Source organism: Dendrobium catenatum, unplaced genomic scaffold (assembly GCF_001605985.2).
Source record: "Dendrobium catenatum unplaced genomic scaffold, ASM160598v2 fragScaff_scaffold_963, whole genome shotgun sequence".
Taxonomy (NCBI): domain Eukaryota; kingdom Viridiplantae; phylum Streptophyta; class Magnoliopsida; order Asparagales; family Orchidaceae; genus Dendrobium; species Dendrobium catenatum.
The window spans coordinates 99,032-125,131 of NW_021319425.1; the positions used below are offsets into that span (position 1 = coordinate 99,032).

The 26,100-nt window shown below is 36.2% G+C and overlaps 3 protein-coding genes and 1 pseudogene across 13 annotated transcripts in view; 3 read left to right on the plus strand and 1 right to left on the minus strand.

The window, feature by feature from the left end:
* LOC110114449 (uncharacterized protein At4g22758) overlaps window positions 1-2,598 on the plus strand; it is a 10,742-nt gene extending 8,144 nt beyond the window's left edge. For both annotated transcript variants that reach the window (XM_020847337.2, XM_020847342.2), the window contains exon 3: window positions 1,945-2,598. In XM_020847337.2, the coding sequence (XP_020702996.1) occupies window positions 1,945-2,216 (272 nt within the window). In that variant the 3' untranslated portion in view covers window positions 2,217-2,598. The remainder of the gene's footprint in view (window positions 1-1,944) is intronic.
* A 1,234-nt stretch (window positions 2,599-3,832) lies between these two features.
* Window positions 3,833-22,533, plus strand: LOC110114471. 10 transcript variants are annotated; one of them, XM_028697524.1, is made up of 9 exons: window positions 3,982-4,047; window positions 4,182-4,238; window positions 5,606-5,681; window positions 5,769-5,814; window positions 5,958-6,083; window positions 7,629-7,704; window positions 7,783-7,875; window positions 7,991-8,104; window positions 8,200-8,486. In XM_028697524.1, the coding sequence occupies exons 4-9, from the start codon at window positions 5,789-5,791 to the stop codon at window positions 8,251-8,253; spliced, it is 489 nt and encodes a 162-aa protein (XP_028553357.1). In that variant the 5' UTR covers window positions 3,982-4,047; window positions 4,182-4,238; window positions 5,606-5,681; window positions 5,769-5,788; the 3' UTR covers window positions 8,254-8,486. The 10 variants fall into 10 exon arrangements, 3 of the variants coding, with proteins under 3 accessions (XP_020703019.1, XP_028553357.1, XP_028553358.1); XR_003701699.1 differs by lacking the exons at window positions 5,606-5,681; window positions 5,769-5,814 and adding an exon at window positions 22,410-22,533 and having other exon boundaries at window positions 3,833-4,047; window positions 8,200-8,319; XR_003701695.1 differs by lacking the exons at window positions 5,606-5,681; window positions 5,769-5,814 and adding an exon at window positions 21,848-22,117 and having other exon boundaries at window positions 3,833-4,047; window positions 8,200-8,319.
* LOC114580336 lies at window positions 21,798-21,905 on the plus strand (annotated as a pseudogene).
* An 864-nt stretch (window positions 22,534-23,397) lies between the features above and the next one.
* LOC110114462 (transcription factor MYC2) lies at window positions 23,398-25,742 on the minus strand. Its single transcript, XM_020847350.2, has one exon. It carries the CDS (start codon window positions 25,401-25,403, stop codon window positions 23,493-23,495), a length of 1,911 nt encoding a protein of 636 aa, XP_020703009.1. The 5' UTR covers window positions 25,404-25,742; the 3' UTR covers window positions 23,398-23,492.
* Between the last annotated feature and the right edge of the window lie 358 nt (window positions 25,743-26,100).

Sequence of the window (26,100 nt, forward strand, 5' to 3'; positions counted from 1 at the left end):
AGAAACCAATTGCCTTGCAAATACTTTAGGTAAGTTAATAAGTTCTTTTGGGCTACCGTCCAATGTTTAATAGCTTAGCGCGGAGGGCCAAGTTAGAGATTCAATTTTGGGCAAATTGAGGCCTTAGACGACTTCAAATTTAGAGAATTCCAAGTTGTAGGTGGTTTAAGTCAGTTCTCGAATAGCGGCTTCTTGAGCCCAATTTGGATTCTCATAATGACTTGATTAACCAAACAATTATGAGTATTCAATGATATTTTCTTATTGTTTAACCGTTTAAGTTATGGGTGCCATGGAGGTAAATTTTAAGTTTTGAGTGTACAATTTTGGTCGGTTATACTTTTCTCTGATATTTCCAAGGGATTAAAGTATTGTGCTGTTGCAGCTATTGTACCGGTCTTTGACAGGGATAAATTTATTTTCTATTTTCCTAATAACTTTTGAGATAAAATAAACCTATGTTTTGGATGCCAACCTTTCAGTGTGCTGGACTTACCCAACAAGTTCATTGACATTAGAACCTGTCCATTGGATCGTCCCCTTAAACAGCTGGAACTATTAGGACTATACGTTATCTAGAATATTCAATAGGTACAATTGTAATTAAGCTCATCTGTAATAATATGTCTATATATACAGCTCCTCTAATGTATGTAAGGTAACTGAAAGAAATCAATAAGACTCTCTCTGTTTCTCTGTTCTTCTCCTATACTTCTTCAGGAACAAGTGAGAGGCCTCATATGACCTAAGAAAGAAATAAAAAGAAAGGCTAGAAAACTGTATAGCTTGTTTGTTTTTGGCCTTTGATAAAAGCTGCTGTGAGTGTGGTGGTCTAAGTAAGCGGGGCGGTTTCATGGTTAAGTATGGTGGTGCTTATTGAGGAATATCTGCTAGAGATTTTCATGCTAATATTATTCAAATCTCTAGGCTTATTATCTCTTTTATGCGATGCTTATAGTTTAATTAAATATTGAGATATATATATATATATATATATATATATATATATATATATATGGCTTTAGAGTATGCCTGTTCTTTATGAAGTTTGTTTTAAAGAATTTTTTTTCACGACTTTTTAGTTGTAGATTGGTTCCTCCTGCGGATTTAAGCACTTATGTTGGCTTAGGCTTCGTTTGTGGCAGCTTTCTTATTATTTTTCAAAGCAATTTTTTAATACAAATATTTTTAGTTAAAAAAAAAAAATTGTACTAAAAAATTGCTTTAGAAAGTAATAAGAAAGCTATCCCAAACAAAACCTTGATAATATGAAATTTGGTGTTTTTTGTACTACTGGATCTTTTTTTATGTTATTTTATCATTTCATTGTATGTTTTCAATATTTTTATTTTTCGATCGTGCTTGGGCATGAGCAAATAAAAATTTCCAATTAATCTACCATCTTCTCAGATCTATGTCAACATTTTCTCAGTAAGGATTAACTTTGAGTCTTTGTAAGCGGTCTTAATGCAAAATGATAATAAGATACCCAATAAAACATAAAGGCATGGGTAAAATTCTTTTGAGGATCTCCATGTAGGAATCCACATATCTTAATTGTATGTGCTATCTCAATCAAATTAAGAAGCGTAATTCAGCTCTTAAATTGTGGAGTCAATGAGCTATGCACCCCCACTTTTCCTGGGTTGGTTGCCACGGAGCTTTTTCCATCTAAAGAGTTTTGTGGGATTTTTATTCCTAGAACGCTGGATTCTACTCTTATTCTGGATAAATTATTCTATGCGGACACAGGATGATTTTCTTAATGATTTTTAAAACAGTTTTTCATTACCAAAATTTCTAATTCAACAAATCTTTGAACTAAAAAAGTTAATTTAAAAAACAGTAAGAAATTTATCTTAAATGAAACTTCAACGTGTAAATTTGAATTGACACGTCTATCTTACATAAGTTGTATTAACTTATAGCAGAATGCTTTCATAGGTTTGAAGAAGAGTGACAAGATTGGAGAAATAGGCGGCAGGAGCTTCTATCTCTGCACTAACAGCGGCCGGCGTAGCTTTACCTTTGGAAGGGAAACAAACGATTCTGGCAACTCCACTGATCAAGGCAGTCAGATTGTTCTTGCGTCACAAAGCGGGAATCAACTGGTGCTTTCTCAGATCTTCTTCTCGATTGTTTCTAAGAAATTAAAGAAAATTGAGAGGCGAACGAAGAAGTTTTGGAAAGTGGTTACCCGTATTATCTGCATGTGATGCTTCATTTCCAAATTCTGAGATGTATATTGTTACTATTTTTTTCATTCTTTCGTTGCATGATGAGCCATTGCTTCTACCTTGATGGCTTTCTAACAAAGAAGTGTTGGTCTCGAGAAATTATTCTACGTCGTCCGGAGACAAATCAAAATGAGGCACGTCGGTACTGCGGCTCGGTATTGTTCGGTATTGTTGACGTGACTCATTCTATTTGGTATCCGGATGTAGAGCTACGCGTGGAGTCCGCACAGAATAATTTCTTGGTTGGTCTCATACCTCTCTCATCGTTGGTGTACGCAAAGAGGAAGAGACTTTTGTGATTGATGTAAAGTTATTTGTACTAATGATGTCAAATTCAGAAGGAAGAGAGAGGTTTGATGAATTCTTTTGGGGATTTACTTATATATTATAAAATTTTATGTATTTATATATTTAATTCCTAAACTTATATTTATTTATATGACAATTAAATTTTAAATCATTTAAAATATATAATTAATATTAAGTTATTAAAAAATATTTTTTCACATATATGTTTTGATATAATTTATAAAATTTCTATATTAAACATATAAATATATAATTTTTTTTGGGTAACATGTTTATATGTGGCACTTATTATTTGTTGCATCGGATTGATAACATTCAATCTAAATTATCGGGATTTTTAAGTTTTAGGGAAAAATATTCTTCATAAATGCTTGTGATATCCAATTCCTATAACCCTTGATAGTCTAGTGCGGAATCAGCTATACTTATAAGAGTGGGCAAACTTGTTACATGTATAATTAAATAAAAAAAATAAAAAATATATATATGTAGGACTAAATAAAAAATTGCCCAATTATTATGTAGAAATAAATTATAAGGGTCGAGAAAACCAAGTTTTTTAGGGAGGGGGAGCAAAATTTTTAAAAATTGCCCCTCATTATAGAAATAAATTTTGATGGTGGACCCCTCACGTATATGGGGTTCCGCTTCCGCCCATGTTTAAGAGCTTAGCCATATTACATTCAAGCTTTCAAATATACTTTTATTGTAATTATCAAATTAATATTTGTCAAGGTTGTGGGCCTTGTGGCTCTTCCTGCTGGCTATTCATTTTTTTTTTAATGATGAGGAACAGTTTGCTGCCACACCTGACTTCGTTGAGCGCGTTTGGCGGTCCGTAAATCCCAGCCGACCTAATGGGTCACCTAGGCCACAAACCCATAACCGGTGCGTAGGACTATTCTCTTTTTCTCTTAAGTGATTTTATTTTTTTGCTCAAAACTCGAGGATTTCTTTAATATGGAAAATGAACTACAATGAGGGTTTTGAAATTATTTTACTATACATTATGTCCAACCAAATGCCTAAAGTAAAAAAAAAAAATAATAATTTATTTGATTTAATTTCATTCATTTTTGATGTAACCAAATAGACCCTAAAAAGAGAAATCTTTTGCGAAATTATTATATACGTTCAGAAGTCAACCAAGATGCACCTGGTCATCAATACATTATATACGATTATGAATTAAGTGATGTGACGCATCTTAATTATTCTCCGAATGATTTGATGATGACAAAAATAATCTCTCAATTTTTATTATCTGTTTTTCTTTTGGAGAAACATTTGAGCTGTGGCTGCGGATTTTATCCTGTTTATTTGCGGGAAGGGCCATAGCCTCAACCCCAAGCGAAAGACTCGGGGAAGAAGAAAAGGATCTTATGGGCTCGACATTCGCTGTGGCTCGTGGTGTTATCTTCAGCTGGTTTTACTCCTCTGGCCACTCTTCCTCGTCTTCCATTGACAAAGAGCCACCAGCATATCCTGACTTTGGAAGAAGGTTTCACGCTCATTTTGTTCGGCTATTTCGATTCCGGTCTACTCATATAGATCATATTCTGGCTTCTTTTTAACCTTTTATTTTATTATTATTTTTTTTAATTTTTAATTTTTGGATAAATGCTGCATAAAAAGGGAGGTGGTACTGAGGAGCTTTGCGGTTCCAGCAATGGCGGCGATATTCAACTTCAGGTACTTCCATTCTTCCTCGTTCCGATAAATCCCTGGCACAGGGGAGGGACGGCCAATGTTTGAGTTCAATTTACAGGCATAATCTTGGGTGTTTTATCTTTTCTTGCAAATAATACACAAATGCTAGTTTTTTATGACCAAGGAATCGTTGCAGTTTTCTGTAATCATCCATTCCCAGATATGTGATTCCCTGTAAACATTCCTAATTTTGTTCAAGATTAATACAATTGGAAATTCAATTTCGGTTAAAAATTTCAATTGCTCCTCAATTTTTTATGTTTCAATTGTCTCGTAGAGCAATGCGTTGCGATTTTGCTTTTAATTGTTGTATTTTCTGATTTGCACCTAAGACAAATGAGTTTTGGCGTATTTATCTGTCTTCGTAGCTGAATCATAATTGTGATATATAATTCTCACATCATTATAGTTGTATTAGATAACATAAATTCTAAAGTGTTCTACATCATATTGGTTATTGTAAAATTAATTATAGTTTAATATCTCTTATTCCATACTCATCATGAATACTCTCATTAATCATTTTTTTAGATCTTATATGTTTATTAAATCACCCTCAATAAATCTTCTTTCTTCCTCACATATGCTGTAGTAGATCATTTATCTCGTAAAAAAATTGATTTTTCAAACTATCTTTTAATCCAATTTAAGATGCACAAGTACTAAGCATGTTTAAAATATCATCACTAATTCCAAACTTGATAGCAAAAGTCTGATTACTAACCTTATTTGTCCTAATTGTTTAATATTTTAATTCTATATCTATTATTACCCCTTACAGAAAACTAGAATTACAACACTTGTATTTAATTGAATAATATTTAGATACAATGAATAGTTCTTATATCTCTAGTCTCTAGCAATTCCAACTCAATTCCTATTATTAACCTTTCCAGCATATTGTACTATTCCCCAATATCCATGAATTTCTCCCCTTTCCCATACAAAGTTTCCAAATTTCTTTTAAAAATCGAATGAAGGTATGCTAGTTAAAATATTTAATCTAGCAAATCATTAAAAAACCTTATGTCAAATTTAGAAATATCAGTATGATCGTTAATGGCTGTTCAAATATTAACGAAAAGGTAATGTGTTTGTTAAACTAATCACGTAATTTATGTGCAAAATTAAAAATTTGGGCATACCCAATTCAAAACTGTCGCCAGTGTAAGTTTTGGGAAAGGGCTCTTGATCTACAAAATATGTTAGAAGGCAGTGTAGAAGTTCCTGGCTGTAACAATAGAACAATAGAAACATAATAAAACGTAGAATGAATGCTATATCTTCATAATGCTATAGCAAAAGTTCATGGCATGCTACAGGATACATAAGTATTAATATACTCGCAGGGTAGTTGGTTATAAAACAATGGTGCAGATTGCTTCAGCAGAGGACTAACGATCCAGATGCTGTGATCAGAAAAAGGTAATGTATGGCAGGAAGAGTGTGGAGCAGAGCACTTTATAACCACACTTTTTAAAAGCTTATCAGGAATTGCTTATCTCTTATCAGGCAGGTGATCATATGACTATATGTGCAAAGACGCATTAATTAGAAGGTCTGCATTTTTGCTAGATTTTGAGAAGTAATTTTGAGTGGCCTTTTTAATTATCGGCAGAGTTTCTAAGAAACAATTACTATAGTACCATTTATTTTCAAAATTGATATTCTCACCTTTTCTAACTCTATTTGTTTGATTAGTGGAGCCAAACCTGGATATCTTGGCGTTCAAAAGAACTCTCCTTCACTTGCGCTTTGCCCAGCAACTAGTAACTGCGTGTCTACATCAGAAGATATAAGCGATTCCAAACATTATGCCCCTCCATGGTGGGTTCCCTTTCCACCACTACTATCACTACAACACTTGACATTTTCTCTCACTGCATCCTATATGTCATGCATGCAGAAGGCCGAAACAACCCAACACATGGTCCACATTCTATATGTCATGCTACATTAAGAAGGCTGTATTGATTGTTTCCCTTGCGAGTAGCCTTAACCTGCTATGCTTAGAAAGTACATGTTTGGCTAGCTTGCTTTCATATTACTGCCAAATATCATAAGTTCTTATGTAGTGTTGCTTAATCTTTAAGGGAACTTGAGTGATTCAGTGGAAAATTATGCACATTTAAGCACTTGAGTCAACTATGGCTGGCAATTATTCTAGTTCTGTTTTATGATTGGTTGGGATATTTAATGTTCCGTACACTTATTTCTCATTATGATCGCATGTTGTTGGGGAAGTAAAACCATGCAGCGAACTCAAACAAGAAAGAAAAAATGCACCGAAAAGGAAGAACACTAGGATTTAATGTCGAAAAATCCGAAACTTGAAAAAAACCACAAGCCACACGGCCCACACCACATCATGAAATTCACTATGAAAATTTGGGAGAAATTGTACATATCTCTCTTCTCTCTCACTCTCTCCTAGTCTCTCTTTACTCTTGCACCTTTCTCTCACATGAACTAACAAAGAGAAAAAAACCATAAAACCATCAAGGGACTCAACCCTTCATGAAAAACGAGAAAAAAAATTATCTAACTTACCTCATAGTGCTGCGACGCTAGGTTTGGAGAGCCGCAGTGCTCTACTCTTTGTCTCAAGTCTGTTTGACAGTGCCGCAATGTTGAGGTTTGGAGTGTCATAGCGCTCTGCTCTCTGTCTACCTCCAACCAGACAATACAGTGCCTTAGAGTTGTAGCACTCGGGTATACAACGCCATGACGCTATGCGGTTGCATGAAAAAAAAATCCTGGTGCAAATCATCTGAACCCAAGTAGGTGTTGGGGGGGGGGGACCCTCTTTCCCTCTGCAACCTCCCGGTAAGCTCGATCGATGGATTGAGGTTCAAGGCAACAATACAACTGGATTGATTTATACAATCAGATTCCACACAAAACTAACACATGCAAACAATTAAGTTTTGTTGAACACCATAAAACATGTCATCATCATCATCATCATACTCATTAATCTTATCCTAAATATTTTGGGTCTGTTATATTAATCCTCTTATAATCATTGATTTTGAACACACGGAAGATGTTAACTCCATTTTTTGTGAGTTTCTTGCAAGACTTCTAGACATGCGAACTTGGCATGCCTATTTTTTATCGGCAATTATCTTTTTTGTCATAAGTGCACCTTTTTCCGTCATTTACGTGCGCAAACTACCTATTTTATCGCCATTTATTTTATCTCATTAGGTGCTATAATCTTCCATTTAATATATTCAGTATTCACTAATCTTACTAGTTTTTCACGCCTATCTTAACATCTTCATTTTACCAAAATCAGATTCATTACTAATAACTTCTTTGCTGTCCACACTGGTTCCATATCGTCTATCATTCTGATTTGCTTCTCAGGAATTACAACCCGGACGATGGGCGGAGAAAGAAAGCTGTAAGCAGAGAGGAAGCAATGGAAGAACTTCTTCAAGTGGTAAGAAAAAAAAAGAAGTCAGTTTTTTATCTGCAAGGGTTCACAAGCAACACCATATCTAATTCTGAAACCCATCAGTTGGTTTCTGAAAGGCCAGACAGATTCACTCCTCGAGTGGTTGAGAAGAAAGATGATTACGTTCGAGTGGAATATGAGAGTCCAATTTTTGGGGTACTTCTGAATAATTTATTAGCACTGAAGCTACATTTGCAAAACGCAGTTTTTTATCAAAATGATAATTGACTAGTTTTAGGCTAAAAAGATTGGTTGTTATCCTTTTTCTTAGTTTGTGGATGACGTGGAGTTCTGGTTCCCACCCGGCAAAAAATCTCTTGTAGAATACCGCTCTGCTTCTCGCTCAGGCAACTTCGATTTTGATGTCAATAGAAAACGGATCAAGGTAAAAACCCGAATATGAACTTCTAGTAAAACAATAAGCCCTTTGGCAAACCTTCAGCTTTTTATGTCTATTATGAAACGCTCTTTTTGTATCAGACTCTAAGAGAAGAACTGGAACAGAGAGGATGGGCCTCTGAGAGCAGCTTCTGATAGTTTTTGCCTCCAAGCTGATGGTGGTTACTTGAAGTTGGATGTCAAGAAGGGCTTACAAGAAGGGTAAGTCAATGCTGAACCGATTGATTGTTCTTGGTTTACTGCTTTGATATACACTTTTAATATCTATGACGCCAAATTCTCAATGCCATTGACAAAACTCACTTTAGTTGAGGTGATGATTCACAACTAATGACAATTCATTTATATAATCCTTAATTTGATGCCAATTGATTCTAAATTGAAATTGTTTTCTTCTGCAATAGAAAGGTCAAATTTACTGAAAATAAAGCTAAATTATCTTGTTTTTTTTAGATTTTGTACTCTTTACCCAAATAATAACGTACACATATCTCCTTATCATTACCCTTAGGGTCTAATTGACATCACTTTTTATTTTTATTTTTTTAAAATTAATTATTATTTTGTAAGAAAATCAAATTAACAATATTTAGGACACTAAATATAATTTTATTTCATATCAAAATATAAATAAAAGCAGAAGCTGGTCCCAAATGCAACATCTAGGTGTAGGCACCTATGATGCACGGACACGGACACGGCGACACGGACACGACACGACACGACACGGACACGGGACGTTTTTTTTTTTTTAATATAGGACACGGGTACGGAGCAGACACGGCAATACTTTTTTTTATATAATGTATATATATTAATGTTATATCATATTAAAAATGACAAACTATAATAAATGAATGACATGATAACTTGTCTAGCTTATAATATAAAATATTTAGTAAAAAATATCTAATACAACCAAAAAAATATAAGCAAATAATCACTACTGCAACATCAAGAATTCAAGCTTCAACTACTAGGATTAGCTTTAGAGGTTTGTTTTTGGCCTTCAATATCATCATCATTGAATATCACTGCTTTCAACTCTGGTTCAACAAGAGAAAGATTTGTAATTGTACAAAAAGAGAGGAGATGAAAATACCTTCACTGCCAAAGAGAAATGAAAATGAGAATATCCGATGAATGGGTATTAAATGCAGATATTGATTTGGTGTTGTGGATAGGAAATAAGAAATTTAGTTTAAATCTCGCCAAATATAAGAAATTATATTTTAAAAAAAATATAAATTATTTAAGATGCGCGTGTCGGACATGCGTGTCCAATTAGTTTTTAATATTTTTTTAATCGGACACATTTTTGGAGTGTCGGAGGAGTGTCGTGTCGGAGGAGTGTCGGACGAGTGTCGTGTCGGACACGGTGTCGGACACTGCACGCCTCTTTGAGGAGAAGTGTCGGTGCATTATAGGTAGGCACAAACATCACGTGTGTTGGGGGAAAAAGTGATAACTAAGAAGAATGAAACTGTTTGATATTGGTACGTAGTAAAAAGTACAAATGAATGAAGAGTAACATATTGTGGAAAAGAGTATCTAAGACTATTATATTTGACAAGTCGAACTAATATATTTGGAATATATTTATTAGAGAGTAGATTAACTGATATTCTATATTCAAAATTGAAAATTGGTATATCCACCAGTGAATCATCCTCGACTCTCAGTCTGTCTGCACACGTATGGGAGAAAAGAAATCTTGCCTTGGTTTTGTGCCCATAAGTCTTGAGCCATATGGAAGGTTTGTAACCCTATAGGATTTTAGGCCGCATCTCCTCAATTTGCAACAAAATTCTTGCTATTGTTTATGGAGGAGTCCTCTCTATGTTTTACTAGGCAAGTTTGAAGGTTCCCATAACATACCGTTTTTTGCTTAGGGTTTCGAGTGAGATTAAAGAGGCAAGACATGCCCTTACAACTAGGATTTTTGTTTTTTTGGAGTGCATCTCTAGGTTTGGATTCTATCTTGATGGTGACTTACGGATTTCAGCATTGATGAGGGCATCTGTTAAGCCTTTGGCATGCATTGGCTTGGATGAAGGATCTTGACGTATGGTAGTCTTGTATATGGAATTTATATTAGCCTTCTTTATTTGCGTATGGTTTAGCTGGGATTTGTGAAGAGTTGGTGAGCATTCTTTTATTGTTGATACCTTGTTTGCAGTTTTTTTATTTATAATGGATCAAATACTCTCTCCTCTCCTGTAGACAAAGTGATGTGGGGAGATCAATGAAGAATCATCACATAACACAGCTCCTAAGAACAAAAACACCAAAACAGTGAAAGCACTGCTAAATCCCAAAAATGTTCATTAATATCTCCTTTTTCCTATAGCTTGTATGCATAAATGCAAAAGAAATCTCTAGAATGTTCTAGAAACATGTAACAAACTAGATCTAATAGCACTAGGGAATATTATAACTAAAATGCTCTACATCATTCTCCTACAATATGAAGAAACCGGAGCATGGGGCAGATCACAAGAGACGTCGATGCGTAGATGGAGCACGCGGGTTCAGGTCGCGTGTGAGAGCGAGGCTTGGCTAGTCGAGCGAAATCGGAGCGGGGTTGTATGCGGAAGTAGGTGCACTTGGGTTGGAAGGATTCAGAGTTGCGGAAGCACGTCAGCTTTGTGCGGGAGAATCATTCAGGCGGTCGTGCGGGTTGAAGTGCGCAGGGCTTCGGTGCCAGTCACATATGAGAATGGAGGAGGTCGGAGATGGGTGCAAGCTCGCGGATCATGAGCGGGCTAGGTGCCAGGCGCGGGGTCGCAAATCAGAGACAGATAGCGGGTGAGTCTGGCGGACTGGTTGGGGACAGATCATGGGCAGGTGAGTGCGAAGATGGTTGATGATTTGGTTGCCATTGGTGGATTCATTATGGTATGGTTGCCAGAAGATTGAATCACTAATATGGTTGCAAGCGGTGGATGTGTAAATCGCCGAAATGGTTGCGGCTAATGAAGGTTGAATTGCCGGTATGGTTGCGGTTGGAGGCTTCGAACGTTATCGACAGCCTATCTTCATCCATGGTCTTCCCAAAGCTTTCAAACCGCGCGATCGATGTAAAAGGGTGTAGGTAGCTACCTTCATCTTGGTTAGAAGCTCACGGCTCTAATCGACGTCAAGGGTCGAAGTCGGCTATGATACCACCTGATGTGGGGATATCAATGAAGAATCATCACAAAGAACATCTCCTAAGAGCAAAAACACCAAAATAGTGAAAACACTGCTAAATCCCAAAAATATTCAATCATATATCCTTTTTGGCTACAACTTGTATATATAAATGCAAAAGAAACCTCTAGAAGGTTCTACAAACATGTAACAAACTAGATCTAATAGCCCTAGGAAATATTATAACTAAAATGTTCTGCATCACAAAGGCTTGATTAAAGTCAAACCAATAAATCTAGGTTGCATTTTTCTATGTTTCTTGATTTCTTTTGTGATTTAATTTATGGTTTCATTGTACTTCCTAGTTGTTGATGCTTTCACATTGAGTTTTGCCATTCTCAATATAACAAATTGGCATTAACGTGCAATTCTAAGTACTAAAATTGTTAACATAATAGTTTTTGTCTTTGGAGAACCAAAATCCTTTTGTTGAGCTACTTATGTTTGATAGAGATCTTGAAGTAACAATCATAGAGAGGTTGTGGTTTGTGTTAAGAACATCATATCTTCGCCGTTTTGGCGTCCTGACCATAAAAAAAGTTCTAAAACAATATCAAGTATGTGGTGACAAGGGAACTTCAAGAGATGATCTAATAAAACATGTTTGCATTACACACCTAGTTCTAATGTCAGGCTATACCATTGTAACCTTTAGGGTGATTAGAGTCATTTTAGAGGCACAAAATTTTTCTTCCAATTGCATATTTAGTATTAATGGATCCACCTTTATGTGAAAGATATATTTTTTGGATATCTCTTACATGTGTTCAGAGATTGCATGGTGCTATACCCTTCAGAGTTTTGGAGCTTAGAGTGCTCAACATATGGATGACGAATCATAGAGGAGATTCCAAATTTTACCTCAATATTGAGTTAATGGGACAATTTTTATATTTGACTTCATGCAATTGCATAAGAATCATTAATATTTTCCTACTGTTAGAGAATACATGTCTGAGAATTTACATCAAAGATTAAAAATCATGACATGCATTAAGAACTTGTACCAACCCTTTGCCTTTTGCATCACGACTAAAGAAATGAAATCTTGCCTTAGGATTTGGCTTGAGAACTCTTGGGTCATGCGCAAAGTATGTGGCCTTTTAGTGTTTTGGGTCCCCTCCTTGATTTATGTGCAAGGCTTGTGATTATAGATGGAGTTGTCTTCCTAGGAATACATTCCAAGCTTGAAGGCTTCCATTGCATATCCTCTTAGCTCTCTTGATAGGGTTATAATCGAGCTAAGCCAAATTAAGCTGAGTTGAGTGTAGAATATCATGGATTACTGGGTTTGACTTAACTTAGTCATACTACAAGTAGTTCTTGTTCAGCTCGATTTCGAGCCATGCTTTAACGTGCAAGTTCGTGCTCGACTTATTTAGGTTTTTTTATATTTGAGCTTGGCGTGTACTTGGATTTCTTAAATTAATTGAATGAGTACTTAAATGAGCTAATAAATAAATAAGCTAAAAATTTGAACGAGTACTAATTTTATATGTCTAAATGACCAAGCAATGCAATCAATATGGGATTAGTATCGAGCTACTTGACATCAATTAAATAAGCACGAATTCAACAAGGTAATAATAAGTTCGAATAAACACTGGCAATAATCTACCATAATCAAGTATTAACAAATTTGTTCATTAGAATGGAAAAATAAGCAGGGATTGCATTAAATTAACATGTAAATTCATTAATAACTAATTAATTATTTGAAAATATAAAAAAATAAAAAATAAAATGTGAATATTTACCTAAAAAATATAAAGACTGTTTTGGGTTATGATTTGAAAGTTTTGATTTATATAGGTAAAATGATAGTGACTATATTATAGTGTTCATTCATGTCAAAGAATACAAGAGATGAAAATATAAGAACACAGAGAAGTTCCATAACACTTGATGGGATGTGGAATGCAAATAAAAGAAAGAAAATACATAAATTTAGAAGATAATTGTAAGATAAAAATCAATGCAGGAGAATGATTTCTTCAAAATTGAATTAATTTTTTTTTTTTGGACATTTAGATCAATTAAAGCAAACTTGCACACACAATATATATGCAATACTCAAATCCGAGACTTCTTAGTTGACAGTTAAAGCTCCCAACTAATAGATCAAGATGAGTGGCATAAATTTACTAAATTTAATTAGTCAAAACCATCCTTGCATTATAACTTCTTTATATTTAATATCATTACAAAAGAGGAGAAGATGTAATGACTCAATAATCTAAAGGGTTAGTCGAACACTTCATTAATACTTCCTGGGAACTAGCTTATAAATGTGATTAAGTTATTCTGGCCAAATTTTTATTAGAATAATTTTGAATAATTAATGTGTTAATTTTTCTATGATATTTATTCTATTGATTTTATATAAATGCATTTATGTTTTATTATTTCATCATAATTTCAAAATACTTTTTGAATTTATTTACGCATTAAAATAACATAATTTTATGCCATCTAATATAATGAAAATATTACTTGTCAATTTTTAAGTTCATCCTGATTAACTTTGGGTAAAGAATATCTTGACCCAATTTTTTTTCTTTACTGTTATTTTTGTGGTCATTTTAAAAGACATTTTTTTTTCCTTTGCAAGGTATCATAAGACAGTTACAAATATTTAAATAGAAACTATACTTAAATATAAAGAGAATAGTAAGCGTCAGAATTTCTATTACGTTGAAAAAAATATTATCATAGTTAGCGTGATAAAATAGGGATCGTCAATATGCTGCCTAATCCTTTTGTTATTGTTGTTATGTAGAAAACCAGCTTAATTGACGTGTGTAATAAATCAGGTTGGAAAGTGATGGTCAATCTCAAATGCCTCAGTTTTTTTATTTTTTATTTTCTTAACACACAAACTGTTAATTGATTTAGAATAGGAGGACATGCTTTTTAGGCTTGGAAAATTCAAGAAAGAAAATGATAAAACAATGCCCAATGAAACTTCCTATAGCATGGAATGAGTTATGTGGCACTGCTTTTATTCCTATAATAGGAGGAAACATAATGCAAGAATATGCTTGTTAGAGTTGTGTCAATAGTTGTGTTTGTTCATATAGATCATGATGTTTTATTGAGGAGTTCGATTGTGGTTGATGGAAAAGAGAGTTGTGATGTACGTGGGGTTGCGGTGGTATGCCTTGTGGGCAAGGGTTGGAGTACAAGTCTTGCGGATGAAGCTAAGACGTATATGTTGCTATAAAAAAAATGTTGAAAAAGGGCTACATACTAAGGCTAAACATTGGGTCTTGTGGGTTATGGTCGTAATATAGGTCTTTTATGGAATGGATCTTGTTGGTGTGGTTGCGGTGTAGGATTTATTGCGAGATAAGCCTCACTAGTGATGGTTGTGATGCACCAGCACTTGGGGGTTGTTAACAAAAGAAGGCATTGATAAAAGGCATTAATCATGGATGTTGACATAATACATATATGAAGGGCGTCAAGATATAGGCAAAGACCTTGATGTAAGAATTGACTTAGGTTTTGGTGAAGCTTCGATTAAGGCATTAACAAAGATGGAGGAGTTGACCAAGGTGATGGTTGAGGCTGTAATGGAGGTATTGACAAAGAGTGTTATTGATGGAGGTATCAAAGGAGGTGTCAAGCAAGAGTGTTGATGTCATTAATGAAGGCACCAATATAGGCGCTAACAAAAGTTTTGATGGATGTGTAAGTGGAGGCATTGATGGAGACAAAACTAAGGTTGTTAATGAGGTGTTTATGGAGGAATCAATGGAGGGCGCCAACAAAAGGATGGCTATGGTGTATTAATAAAGCTAATGTCATAGACAATGATAAAGAAGTTACGAATGATATCAATAAATGTATCGACAATTAGCATTGATGAAGTTGTTTATGGAGGCTTCAATGGATAAGGTTGATGGAACGCTTTTGGATGCATTGATGGTGTTGTTGGTGAAGAGCTTTAATAGTGGTGTCAATGTAGAGCTTCATGGAGACATCAATGAAGATATTGATAAAGATATTGATGTAAAGCATCATTTGAGGTTTCATTAAGGGCTTTGATGGAAGTGTCAATGAAAAATGTTTACGACGACATCAACTGAGGGATTGATGAAGATCAATGATACATTCTTAAATGAAGGCGTCAACATAGTTATAGTTAGCCAAGAAAGCTGAAAACACCTATGAAGCTATCAATGAAGTTCTCAATAAATGCGTTGATGGAGGCATCAATGAATTTGTTGATGAAAACATTGACAAATGCATCATCGGAGACCTCAATGAAGGAATTAATAGAGGATGTGGATGGTGACATTAACATAACCTTTGATAGATCTTGGGGAGGGTGTGGATGGAGACATGGACGAAGGAATTTGTTAAGCCATGTGAGCATTAGAATCGATTCTACATATGGTAGTTGAAAAAAAATGTTGATATTTAAATTACAAGTAATTGTTTTCACCCGCAAGCTTAAGGTTTTAGGTTCAAAATGGGTTTAGACTTTAGTTCAAATTCTATAAAAAGTGATATCATAGCCTATGATTTAAATAGAATTGGGTAGTTTATGTAGTTTGTGCCTCCTGTCTTGATTGAGCAAGGTTAAAGAGTGGATAACTCCTATGATGCCTTCATGCAGTTGAGTGGCTCTTGATGTGATAGTTGGTGATTTAACAAGTTTTCATTTGAATTAGAGTGAGGGTTAATGTGGAGAGATTTCATGTGAGAGAAAGATTGTTAAGGGGTTGTCTTAAATTTGATAATTGAAAACTATGTTGATTTAGAAATACCATATGGTTGGCTTTCATTCATAAATAACTCCACTTAAAGTTTTGGGTTGAAAATAAGTTTAACTACAACTATATCTGGCCTATATTCACCCTTCTTTTAATTTATTCCCTAAGGGATATGTTGAAGAACATGGATGGAGGGGATAAGTGGAAGCATCAATGAAGGCATCAATAAAGTTGTCCAAAGATTTGATGACAACCAAGACATTGATGAACATCATTCACAGTCTGGCTAAAATTTGGACGGAAAGAATCGACAGAGCTGTGTTAACATTGATGTCTATGAAATAATTGAATTTAATGACTAAAACTCTGCCTTTTAAGATATATTCTTGGTCGGGCTTCTCATGAACATGTTTGATGGCAATAAGTGGGTTCTCCCCTGCATCACTTCCTCCTCTTATTGTGAAAGAAATCAGATAAGATGGCAAAATAATCTTTATCCTATGCTATGGCTCTTGGCTACAATGCAAACTTGCCTTGAAAGGAACCCAAAAAGTTTTGGATGGTTATATAGGAGAGGGAATGAGGGAGGGGTTCATCCTTCATAGCAAGAGGTGGAGACATGGAAAAATTATTAGGTGCGGAGTGTGCACTGTCCGCACAAGCACTGGGTACTTAGCGGTACCGAGTGCCGGTACCTAGCTGGGTATAGTGCTTGCGCAGACGGTTCTCCCCGTCCGCACTCCGCACCTAATAATCTCTCGGAGACATGGCTCTATTCTCCCATCAAACAATGATACATAGAGAGATTAGGATATATTTGTGGCTTAAATAATGATAAATTATTAAAAGCAGATAATAAATGAAGTATTGAGTATGTATAGGTCGGAGTACACAATTTTATATTTTTTGTAGCATGTGCATATAATTGTGTACTACTCACTATAATGTACGCAAAGTTGTTTGTTTTATCCACACACAATAATTTCTCTAAGTACATTTTTTATTCATTTAAGCTTTCTAAAGTTTGACTTGGGCTACCTACATTTATGATGGACTTTGACATACAACTCATTAGGCTTATTTAAATCTATTAATTTTATGATGTATTTTTTAAATATAATATAAATTATATAAATTAAAAACTTGTTCAAATTTTTAGACTATTAATAGTAACTCTAGCTTAATTAAGTCAAGAGTCAAGTGTTAATTGAGACTATTATCTTCAAAAATATTGTAAATCAATTTTACATTTATGATGTCCCATTGAAACCAAGTAAATTTAGTTTAATTGACACTCAAGTTAGCTTGGACTCTTGTTGCATCCTAGAGTATTCGCGGCAGTAGAGAAATATAAAGCTTAGCATCTTAGCTTTGTACGAAAATCCGGCATGCAATCAGATTAGAGAGAGAGTATGTAACATTTATAAGACACCAAGATTTTTACGTGAAAAACCTCTTAAAAGGGGGAAAAACCATAGGGCCTAGCCTAGTTTGAATGAATCCACTAGTATTGCAGTTGATTACAAATGAGGCCCTTCCTTGGGAGAAGGCCTTAGCTTGATGTACATTTTATAGAGTACATTACATGATGTGAATACAAAGAATCACTATTGACGTGTTTGTTTGGTCGGGAGGACCATAGTCTGGTGACGGAGGTTAGAAAGACTGTCGGCTGGCGACGGAGGTCGGAAGGACTGTAGTCGGTGGGCGACGTAAGTTAGAAGGACTGTAGTCGGCGGGCGACAGAGGTCAGAAAGACTGTAGTCGGCAGGCGACGTAAGTTATGAGGAGCGTAGTCAGCGGGCGACGGAGGTCGGAAGGACTATTGTCTGACGACGAAGGTCAGAAGGACGACGTCAGGTAAAAGTCCAACAATGGAAAGAAATTCATCTTTGGATAGACGTCCAGCAAAAGTCCGATAACCAGTAGAAGTTCGACGTTGGGTAGAAACTTGGCGAAGAGTGAAGGTATGGCGTCGGGTAGAAGTCCGACGTTTGTTGGTGGCCGAGGAGAACTCCAGCATCACTTGGGCGGAGTTTCAACGTTAGGAGGGAACTCTGTCGTTAATTGGGAAGAATTTCAGCATCCCGTGGAAGTTGTGCAGAATTCTTGTGGAAGTCGAGCAGAATTCCGACGTCATTTGGAGTTCGGGCGGAACTCTGGTGGTGGTCGAGGAGTCTTCCCTCCTATTCTTCTCTTCTTCTTCTTCTCCTCCTTCCTTTCTTCTTGATTGCGTCCCCTCTCATGAGAAATGAGGGGTCTATTTATAGATTTTTTGGAGTGGCATAGCTTGTAAATAGGTGTGAGATCAGGGGCAAATAGGGAGTGGTCGAATGGACGGTTGATATTGAATACCTTGATCGTGCACCGTTCGTCAGACATCTGAAGGTCTTAATGATGTTGGAATTTGACGATCTTGGGCTCGTTGGATTCGTCTCATCGAGCCGTTCGATTTGACTATAAGCTCGTTATGTTTGGAAACCGTTTGGTAACTCAAATTGTGGTTCGAACCTTTCAACAGCGCTTTGGGTCCTTTATTTGGACCCATTTGGGCTCGGATTGAGTCGAATTTGGTATCGTTGCGTTTGTATTTCCGAGACGCTCAGTTTGACTATAAGTTTGCTGAAATCAGAGTTCAGATGATCCTGAATTTAATTTTTTGAAATTTCCAGGTTGATTTTGCCTCGAGATTCATGCCCGATCAAGATAATTTCACGACGACCTATCAACTCTAATTTACAATTAGCCCCTTGGCTAATTATAAAATTTTAATTATGACCATTTTCCTGCAAATAGGCCAATTTGGGTGTATCAGGCATCTTTGTTTAATAAAATAAGAAGTGGCTTATGAGATTTGATTCTGGGATTCCCTCCTATTCTTCGTTGCCCTGAATATCGTATCAAAATTTATGTTTGATAAAAAAAAATTTTTTGGGTCCCAATCAGAATAGATTCTGCCCTAACAAATGTATATTTAACGTGCAAATTGATCCACGTTTAATGTGCTGCGAATACAAAATAAGAAGTGGCTTATGAGATTTGATTCTGGGATTTACATAATAGCCAAATCCATTATTTCAAAAAAAAATCTCCAAATATGGTAGATATATAACAAGGATCTCATTTAGTTCTTTGAAGTTCTAAATCTTATTTCATAATAATAAAAAAAAACCCTATGGGAAAATTAATTTTTGTTTTTAAGAATAAATATTTTTATTTAATTATTCTTCAAAAAGATTATTTTGTTTTATAAACATATAAAGTAAAATTGAGGTGATTTTACTAGTTTTTTTTTTTTTTTTCAAAAAAGTAAAAAAAAAAGGGATATTTTTGATATATCATCAAAATATTATCTTGATCAAGCTCGAATCTTGAGGCAAAATCAAGTTGGAAACTTGCGAAATTAAAATTGGGATCATCCAAACTCCAATTTTAACAAACTTATAGTCGACTTGAACGTCTTGAAAATACGAATCCATGACACCAAATTCAACTCAATCTGAGCCCAAAGGGGTCCAAATCACCATTCAGCCTTTCCCGATTTCGTAGCCTCTCTCCATCTCTCGCACTTTGCGTTTCATCGCAAGCAACGCCGCAACTTGCAATGCGGCGATCAGCGGCTGGTGACTGCACACCGTCTCCTCCCTTGCCTTGACCCGACGACTCTCACGCAAAATTCTTTTGCGTCGGCTAGCTCAGACGAACTACGGCCGTGACTCATGAGGTATTTTTTTTTTTTTATAAGTTATAATGTGGTATTATATTATTTGTTCTATAAAATAGACTTGTTCCTTGCAAAGATCTTCCTACAATCCTACTTCAATGCTTTGTCTTCATTTTGTTGTAAGATCTTTAATTTTTTTTTTTAAAATAAGTTTTATTGTTTGATTTTGTGATTTCTTTCATTCAGATTCATTGATTTCACTTCACATCAAGTCATTTTATAAGTTCTATTGTTTGAGTTCTAATATTATGGAGAGATATTTAAAACGATCTTCAATTCCAAAAACATCAAATGACAATAGCAATCAGGTTGAAGATCATAACGAAAAGCGTATTCGAGTGGATGATAATTTACCCAACAATATAGAAGTAAGTGTTGAAAATCTTCCTTCTGGTACGAATTCACATTGTTGACTTTAATCCTAATATTCGGGATGAAGTTCGAAGAATATTCTTACAACGAGGGCCATTTCAACCTCGCAGTTATGATTTTCCAAAAACTAAATTCGGGATGAAAGATAGACGATTTAATCCTACTTAGTTTGACAAATACTCTGATTGGCTTGAGTATAGCTTAAGCAAAGACAAATCATACTGTCTTTATTGTTATCTTTTTAGAAAATTAGGTAGAGGCAATGAAGAGGAATAAGTATTTAATAAAAATGGACTTTTTAATTTGGAAAAAAGCAAACAAATTTGATCTTCATGAAAGAGGCCATAACAGTGCACATAATAATGATAGACACAGTTCTGAAGACATACTGAAACAGAGTCAACATATTAGGTTTGTGCTTCAAAAGCAAACAGATCAAGCTATATCTGCATACCGTATCCGCCTCAGTACTTCTGTTGATTGCATAAGATTTTTTTTTTAAGGAAGGGCTAGCTTTCCGAGGATATGATGAGTCTTTTACATCAAAAAATCAGGGTAATTTTCTTGAACTGATGCAATTTTTGGCTGAGCATAACAAAGACATAGATGATGTTGTTTTAAAGAATGCTCTTGAGAATTTAAAGTTATTTGTACCTGATATTCAAAAAGATATTACTAGAGCATTTGCTATTGCTATTACAAAGTTATATCTAAGGAGATTGGTGATAAATTTTACTCAGTTTTAGTTGATTAATCACGTGACACATCCGCTATGGAGCAAATGACAATCATAGTCCATTTTGTTAATAAGGCAAGATAGTGGAAAGTTTTTTGGGGATTTCTCATGTATCAGATATTACTGCAAATAGTCTTAAATTGACGACTGAACAACTCCTATCAACATATGATTTGAGCATATATAGAATACGGGGTCAAGGCTATGATGGTGCTAGTAATATAAGAGGAGAGTTTAATGGTCTGAAAGCTTTGTTTTTCAATGAAAATCAATATTCGCATTACATTCATTACTTCTCACATCAGCTTCAATTAGCATTGGCGGCAGTGACAAAAAGTCATGTTCATATTGCTTTGATGTTTACTATCATTTCGAGTGTAATGAATCTTGTTGGTGCTTTTTATAAGCGTCGCGACCAAGTTCGAGAAATACAACGTAAGAAACGGGTAATACCAATATAATATTAATTTTATAATAAATCGAATATATTTTCAACTCATTTTCATATAATTTACCTAAATGAAGAGAAATCTACTACCAAGCAATTGGGTGGCCATACCTCCTTCTGAAAATGGACATGCTCAGTAGGGCAATCGACGATTGGGAAGCATCCTCCACGTGTTCAGGATCAGAACTCAAGTTTTAAACGCCGGCAGTATTTCTCCGCGGTGAGATCACCGCTATTCGAAGTTTGCTGCACCACCACTGTAGGATAACGTGAGAACTTCCCCGTCTAGTTCTGAGATTCAAGACTTCCTAAGAACAAGTCATTGCGAGTAGCCATTAGTTTAGCTGTTAATGATCCTTAAATTTATTATTATTAAAATTTAAGATTTATGCAACTCTCTTTAATTTTTTTGTTGGGAGCTTTGACTATCAACTAAAAGCCTTTGGATTTGAGTTTGTATATGTAATACAAGTATGAGTTTATCTTATACTTACCTGAACGGAGTCTAACGGTGATCAACAATGCCTGTGGCCTAGATCTGTGACCTTCATTGCACTTTGAAGTGGTGCAAGTCTACCATATATGATGTAACTCCAGGACCTGCACAGGAAAAGACAAACGAACTAAACAAAGAACCTGAAACAGAAAAAGAACTGTAAAGAGGCGTCTCCGACCTACGAGCTAAATTCTTTGATAATTCAATGATTCAAAATAGAAAACTGAGTTTTTCTACACACTTCTTTTCCTATATACATTTCTATCTTCTAGTAGCCTATATCTGCATATTGCTAATGAAATCGTAACAACGTGCACTACATCAATCTGCCCAAGTGTAGAGTGAAAGTCATAATTTGTGATAGGGGTTCGAGTCTACGGAGCCCCTACAAAAAAAAAAAAGAAGTATGTGTTTATCTTAATTGACCTTAAAATTTCATATATATAATTTAAAATTTGTCATTTTTAAAATTATATACTGGTGAAATAATAAAATAAGCCATTGAAAGAAAGCGAACTGCACTTCTTCCCTGATTCTCTATTAATTCTCCCTAAAAGCAATGCATACTGATACCGTTGGTTTCTTTCCTTTTCATGTGGAAGATATGCACCGCCCAAATATGGTGATGGCTGATGCGCTGTACTCATCATGTTCATGCACCCCACTATATGTGTGATGAATATTTATTATTATTGTGCAAATGCCATTTGAGGTGCCCGTTCTAGTCTAGAACTCTTACCAAACTTTTTCAAAAAGCTCCAAAATTATTTAGAAATCGGCCTCAAAATAGAAGAAATCAAGATAATTTCGGCCAAAGTTTTTGGGTTTGTTTTTTCAGTGAGAAATTTTGTGAGCTTATTATTCTGTGATCTCACTATATTCCAAATAAATTTCAACTTAAAAATTAAAAATTCTTGTTTTTTTAACGTTCATAAAGTATTTTATTAAATAAAAAATTAATTTATTAACTTCATTAGTTTTTTATACACAATTTAATTTGAATAGAGATATTATTCTTTGAAAAAAGATTGTATTAGGAGGACATAACAAAAACATAGTCAAAATTTGCATTAAAAGTTTCGAATTTATTTAAAATAAATATAAAAATAAAAAAAAAACTAATTTATAGTCATTTTAAATAATTTTAAAATTTATCATAATAAAAATTTAATCAAAATATCTTAACCTAACACAAATAAAATAATATCTAAATAAAAAAAGGATAATTTTACTTTATTGAGTTTTATTTTTTCCTTTAAAAGATAATCATGCTAGCTATTGTGATATGTCACATGTCATATATCATGAGATTCCTTTAAATAAAGCATCCACTCGAGAGAACAATCTCGAACAATTTTTTTGAATAAAAAATTCAGACAATGGCATTATTCGATGGGAAAAAAATGGATAGGTAAGAAATAGAGAAGGAAGAGAAGCAAAGATGCTAATAGACGTTGGGTGGATGACTATTCCATATTCTTTTATAAATTTCTTGTTTGAGATATCTATTTCTATTAAATAATTAGGCATGGGATTGATAGGTGAACTATCTATACGAATTTAACCGAAAGAGAAAGAAAAAAAAAACCCAAAAAATGTCAATTTTGCAAATCATGGATAATTAATTCAGTCCACATTACAGAGATGAGAAAGAGCTACGGTAACTATTATGGTTGTTGTACAGCCTAACGGCGGGAAGGTTCGGAAAGGCGGGAGGAGAGAATGGAGCTGAGCTGCTCCTGCGTATAACCGCGGCCTGAAAACTTGACCGTTACTTGCAGGTTCATGAGCTCCTTGACGACCGAAAAGCTCGCATGACATAGGTCGAGTTCCAGGTCCTTAAGCGACGCCATTAACCTCGCCGCTGGATGGTTCCGGCGGGAGCATTGAACCCGTATCATCGCTTCCGCGCCGAGTATCTTCACCTCGACCTCCACGTTGGATGACCTTCCGGTACTATTTATCACATTTAACCCCTGCTCGGCCGGCGGCTGTGACGGGGGCTTAGACATAAGGTTTTCGAGCTGAGACTGTAAGCCCTCTTTCTCGCTTTCGAGAGCTTCTACCTTCGACTGCATCTCGTTGATGTACGAGATGGCGTCGCCCAGCAGAGACGCCTTATCCATCTTCGAAACGTTGGGAACCACCGCGCGCAAAGCGTAGAATCTCTGGTTCAGCTTCTCGCGTCGCATCCGCTCCGCTTCAACGTGGTTGAGAGGCTCCTCCCGACCGTTGGCCGGCTTGCGCCCGCGCTTACGCGGCCGCGGCTTCTCGGGCTCCACAACCCTGCTGCTCTCCGCCTCGCGGACGGAAGCCTCCAGGTCGGAGTGGTCCGATTCTCCTGCCGCGGCGGATGCAATAGTGGCGGGCTTGACCTGACCGTTGGAGAAGGATAGCATGCCTTCTTCGTTGCTTCCTCGGGACGTTGTGGCGGCTGCGGATTTCTTGTTGACATCTGTGATCTGTTGATGGGGAGAAAGGCCAGAAGAGGACGAATTCCTAACCTTTTCCCCTAAATTAATGACGCCCGATTCCGGTTTTAAGGGCTGGGAAGTGACGGTGCTGTTTAGACCAAAATCTGAGAAATTGAATTCATTGCCGTATAAGGAGTGATGACGATGCTGCTGCAGATTCAATGATTGCCGGTGATTTTGCTGTGGTTGTGGAATTGGAATCAAATTCCGATTTTCCGTCAGGCTGCTGGTGCTAGGGTTGTCCATAATTGGGGATTTTATAGCAGAGATCTCGACGGTGGCAGGTGATACCGAATCCTTGATTTCAATGACGGATGGATCAGAGATCCACATCGATGGATCCGCCTCGCCCTGATCGGTCGCCACCGGAAGGAAAGAATGCGACGGCAGCCATGAACCCGGGCCGCCACCGGAAGCGGCCGCTGAATTTTCAAAACTGTTGAAACTGAACACAACCTTGACCTTGCTCATGATCTCCGCGCTATGGAAGATAGTATCCGTCGATCCGAGCTCAACGACGCCGTTTGCTACAGGAACACAAACCATCGTCTGGATCCCGAACGTTTGCGCCTGCAGCGCGCGCTCACAGTGTGCTACAGCGAGCCGATCACCACCGGCTATCCAGGAAGGGACGCCGGAAAAGAAGACTTGACCAGGGACTCCGGTACCATTTAAAAAAGACTGCGTCATGGATACAAGAAAAAACCACTCGCTATCAGTAACCTCCTCTTCAACCGCATCGTCCATCGAGAACCCTGCGCCGCCGGAGATCAGAGAATTAAGCTCCCGGAGCACGCGTTTCCGGTGCTCCTGCTCCGCTGCGGAGGCGGCCGTGTTAGCCTTCCTCTTCCTCTTGTCATCTTCGCTACCCTTGTAATACCCATCACCCCAGCCAAGAAGAGTAGCGCCAGAGCCAACGTCCACGGAAGATTGCCAAAAGATTGCGTATGCCCAGCTTTCCTTCGCTCCTTCGATCAGAATCTGTAACCTATGCTGTAGCGTTTCCTGACTGAAGTACGCCGGCGCCGGCGCAGGCATCGGCGTCCAACCGAGGCCGTGGAACTCGTTGGTGGGCATAAAGGCCTCCATCATAGAGGCGTTGTCGTCGGTCCACAGATTCATCACGATAGCATGAAGGAGTGGAGAGGCTCAGTATTGCGATCTAAACGGGTCTAGGGTTAGGGTTTGAAGAGCAGTTTGGAGTTCGGCCGTTGGGAATTAGAAGCGAGGGGGAAAGAGAGAGGAAGCAGAGATGGAGAGTTTGCCTACGGCAAAGCCTTGGCTTGTTTTTTACGTCATTTTTAATTCGATAGATCTGGCAGGTTTTGGAATTCCTTAAACCAAAAATTACCTGTAATTTGGGCTTCAATTACTGCTTAGTACCGTAAGGGCTTGAAAATTACTGTCAAGTTTCCACTCACTCCAACGACTGGCGAATTAACCGCAAGAACTTTCTGGCTAAGCGAGAAGGGCTGCTACGGCTTTTATTTTGTTTCAGCATTAATCATGTAAATATAGATCCATCATCCATGAGCAATTTAATTAAAATATAAAAGAATTTACTATAGCTCCAGTGGAAGATAAGATTAGAGAGAGTCGTCTTAGATTATTTGTCACATTAAACGAAGGGCCTTCGATGACCATGTTAGGTAAGTTGAGATATTAGATTTGACTTATGTTAAGAAAGATATAAGTAGATCTAAAAAAACTTGGTTTGAAAATATTAGAAATGATATTTTTTTATTAGATTTAAATGAGAATTTGATTTTAAACACGATACATTGACGAAAAATGATTCATTTTGCAGATCTCATGTAAT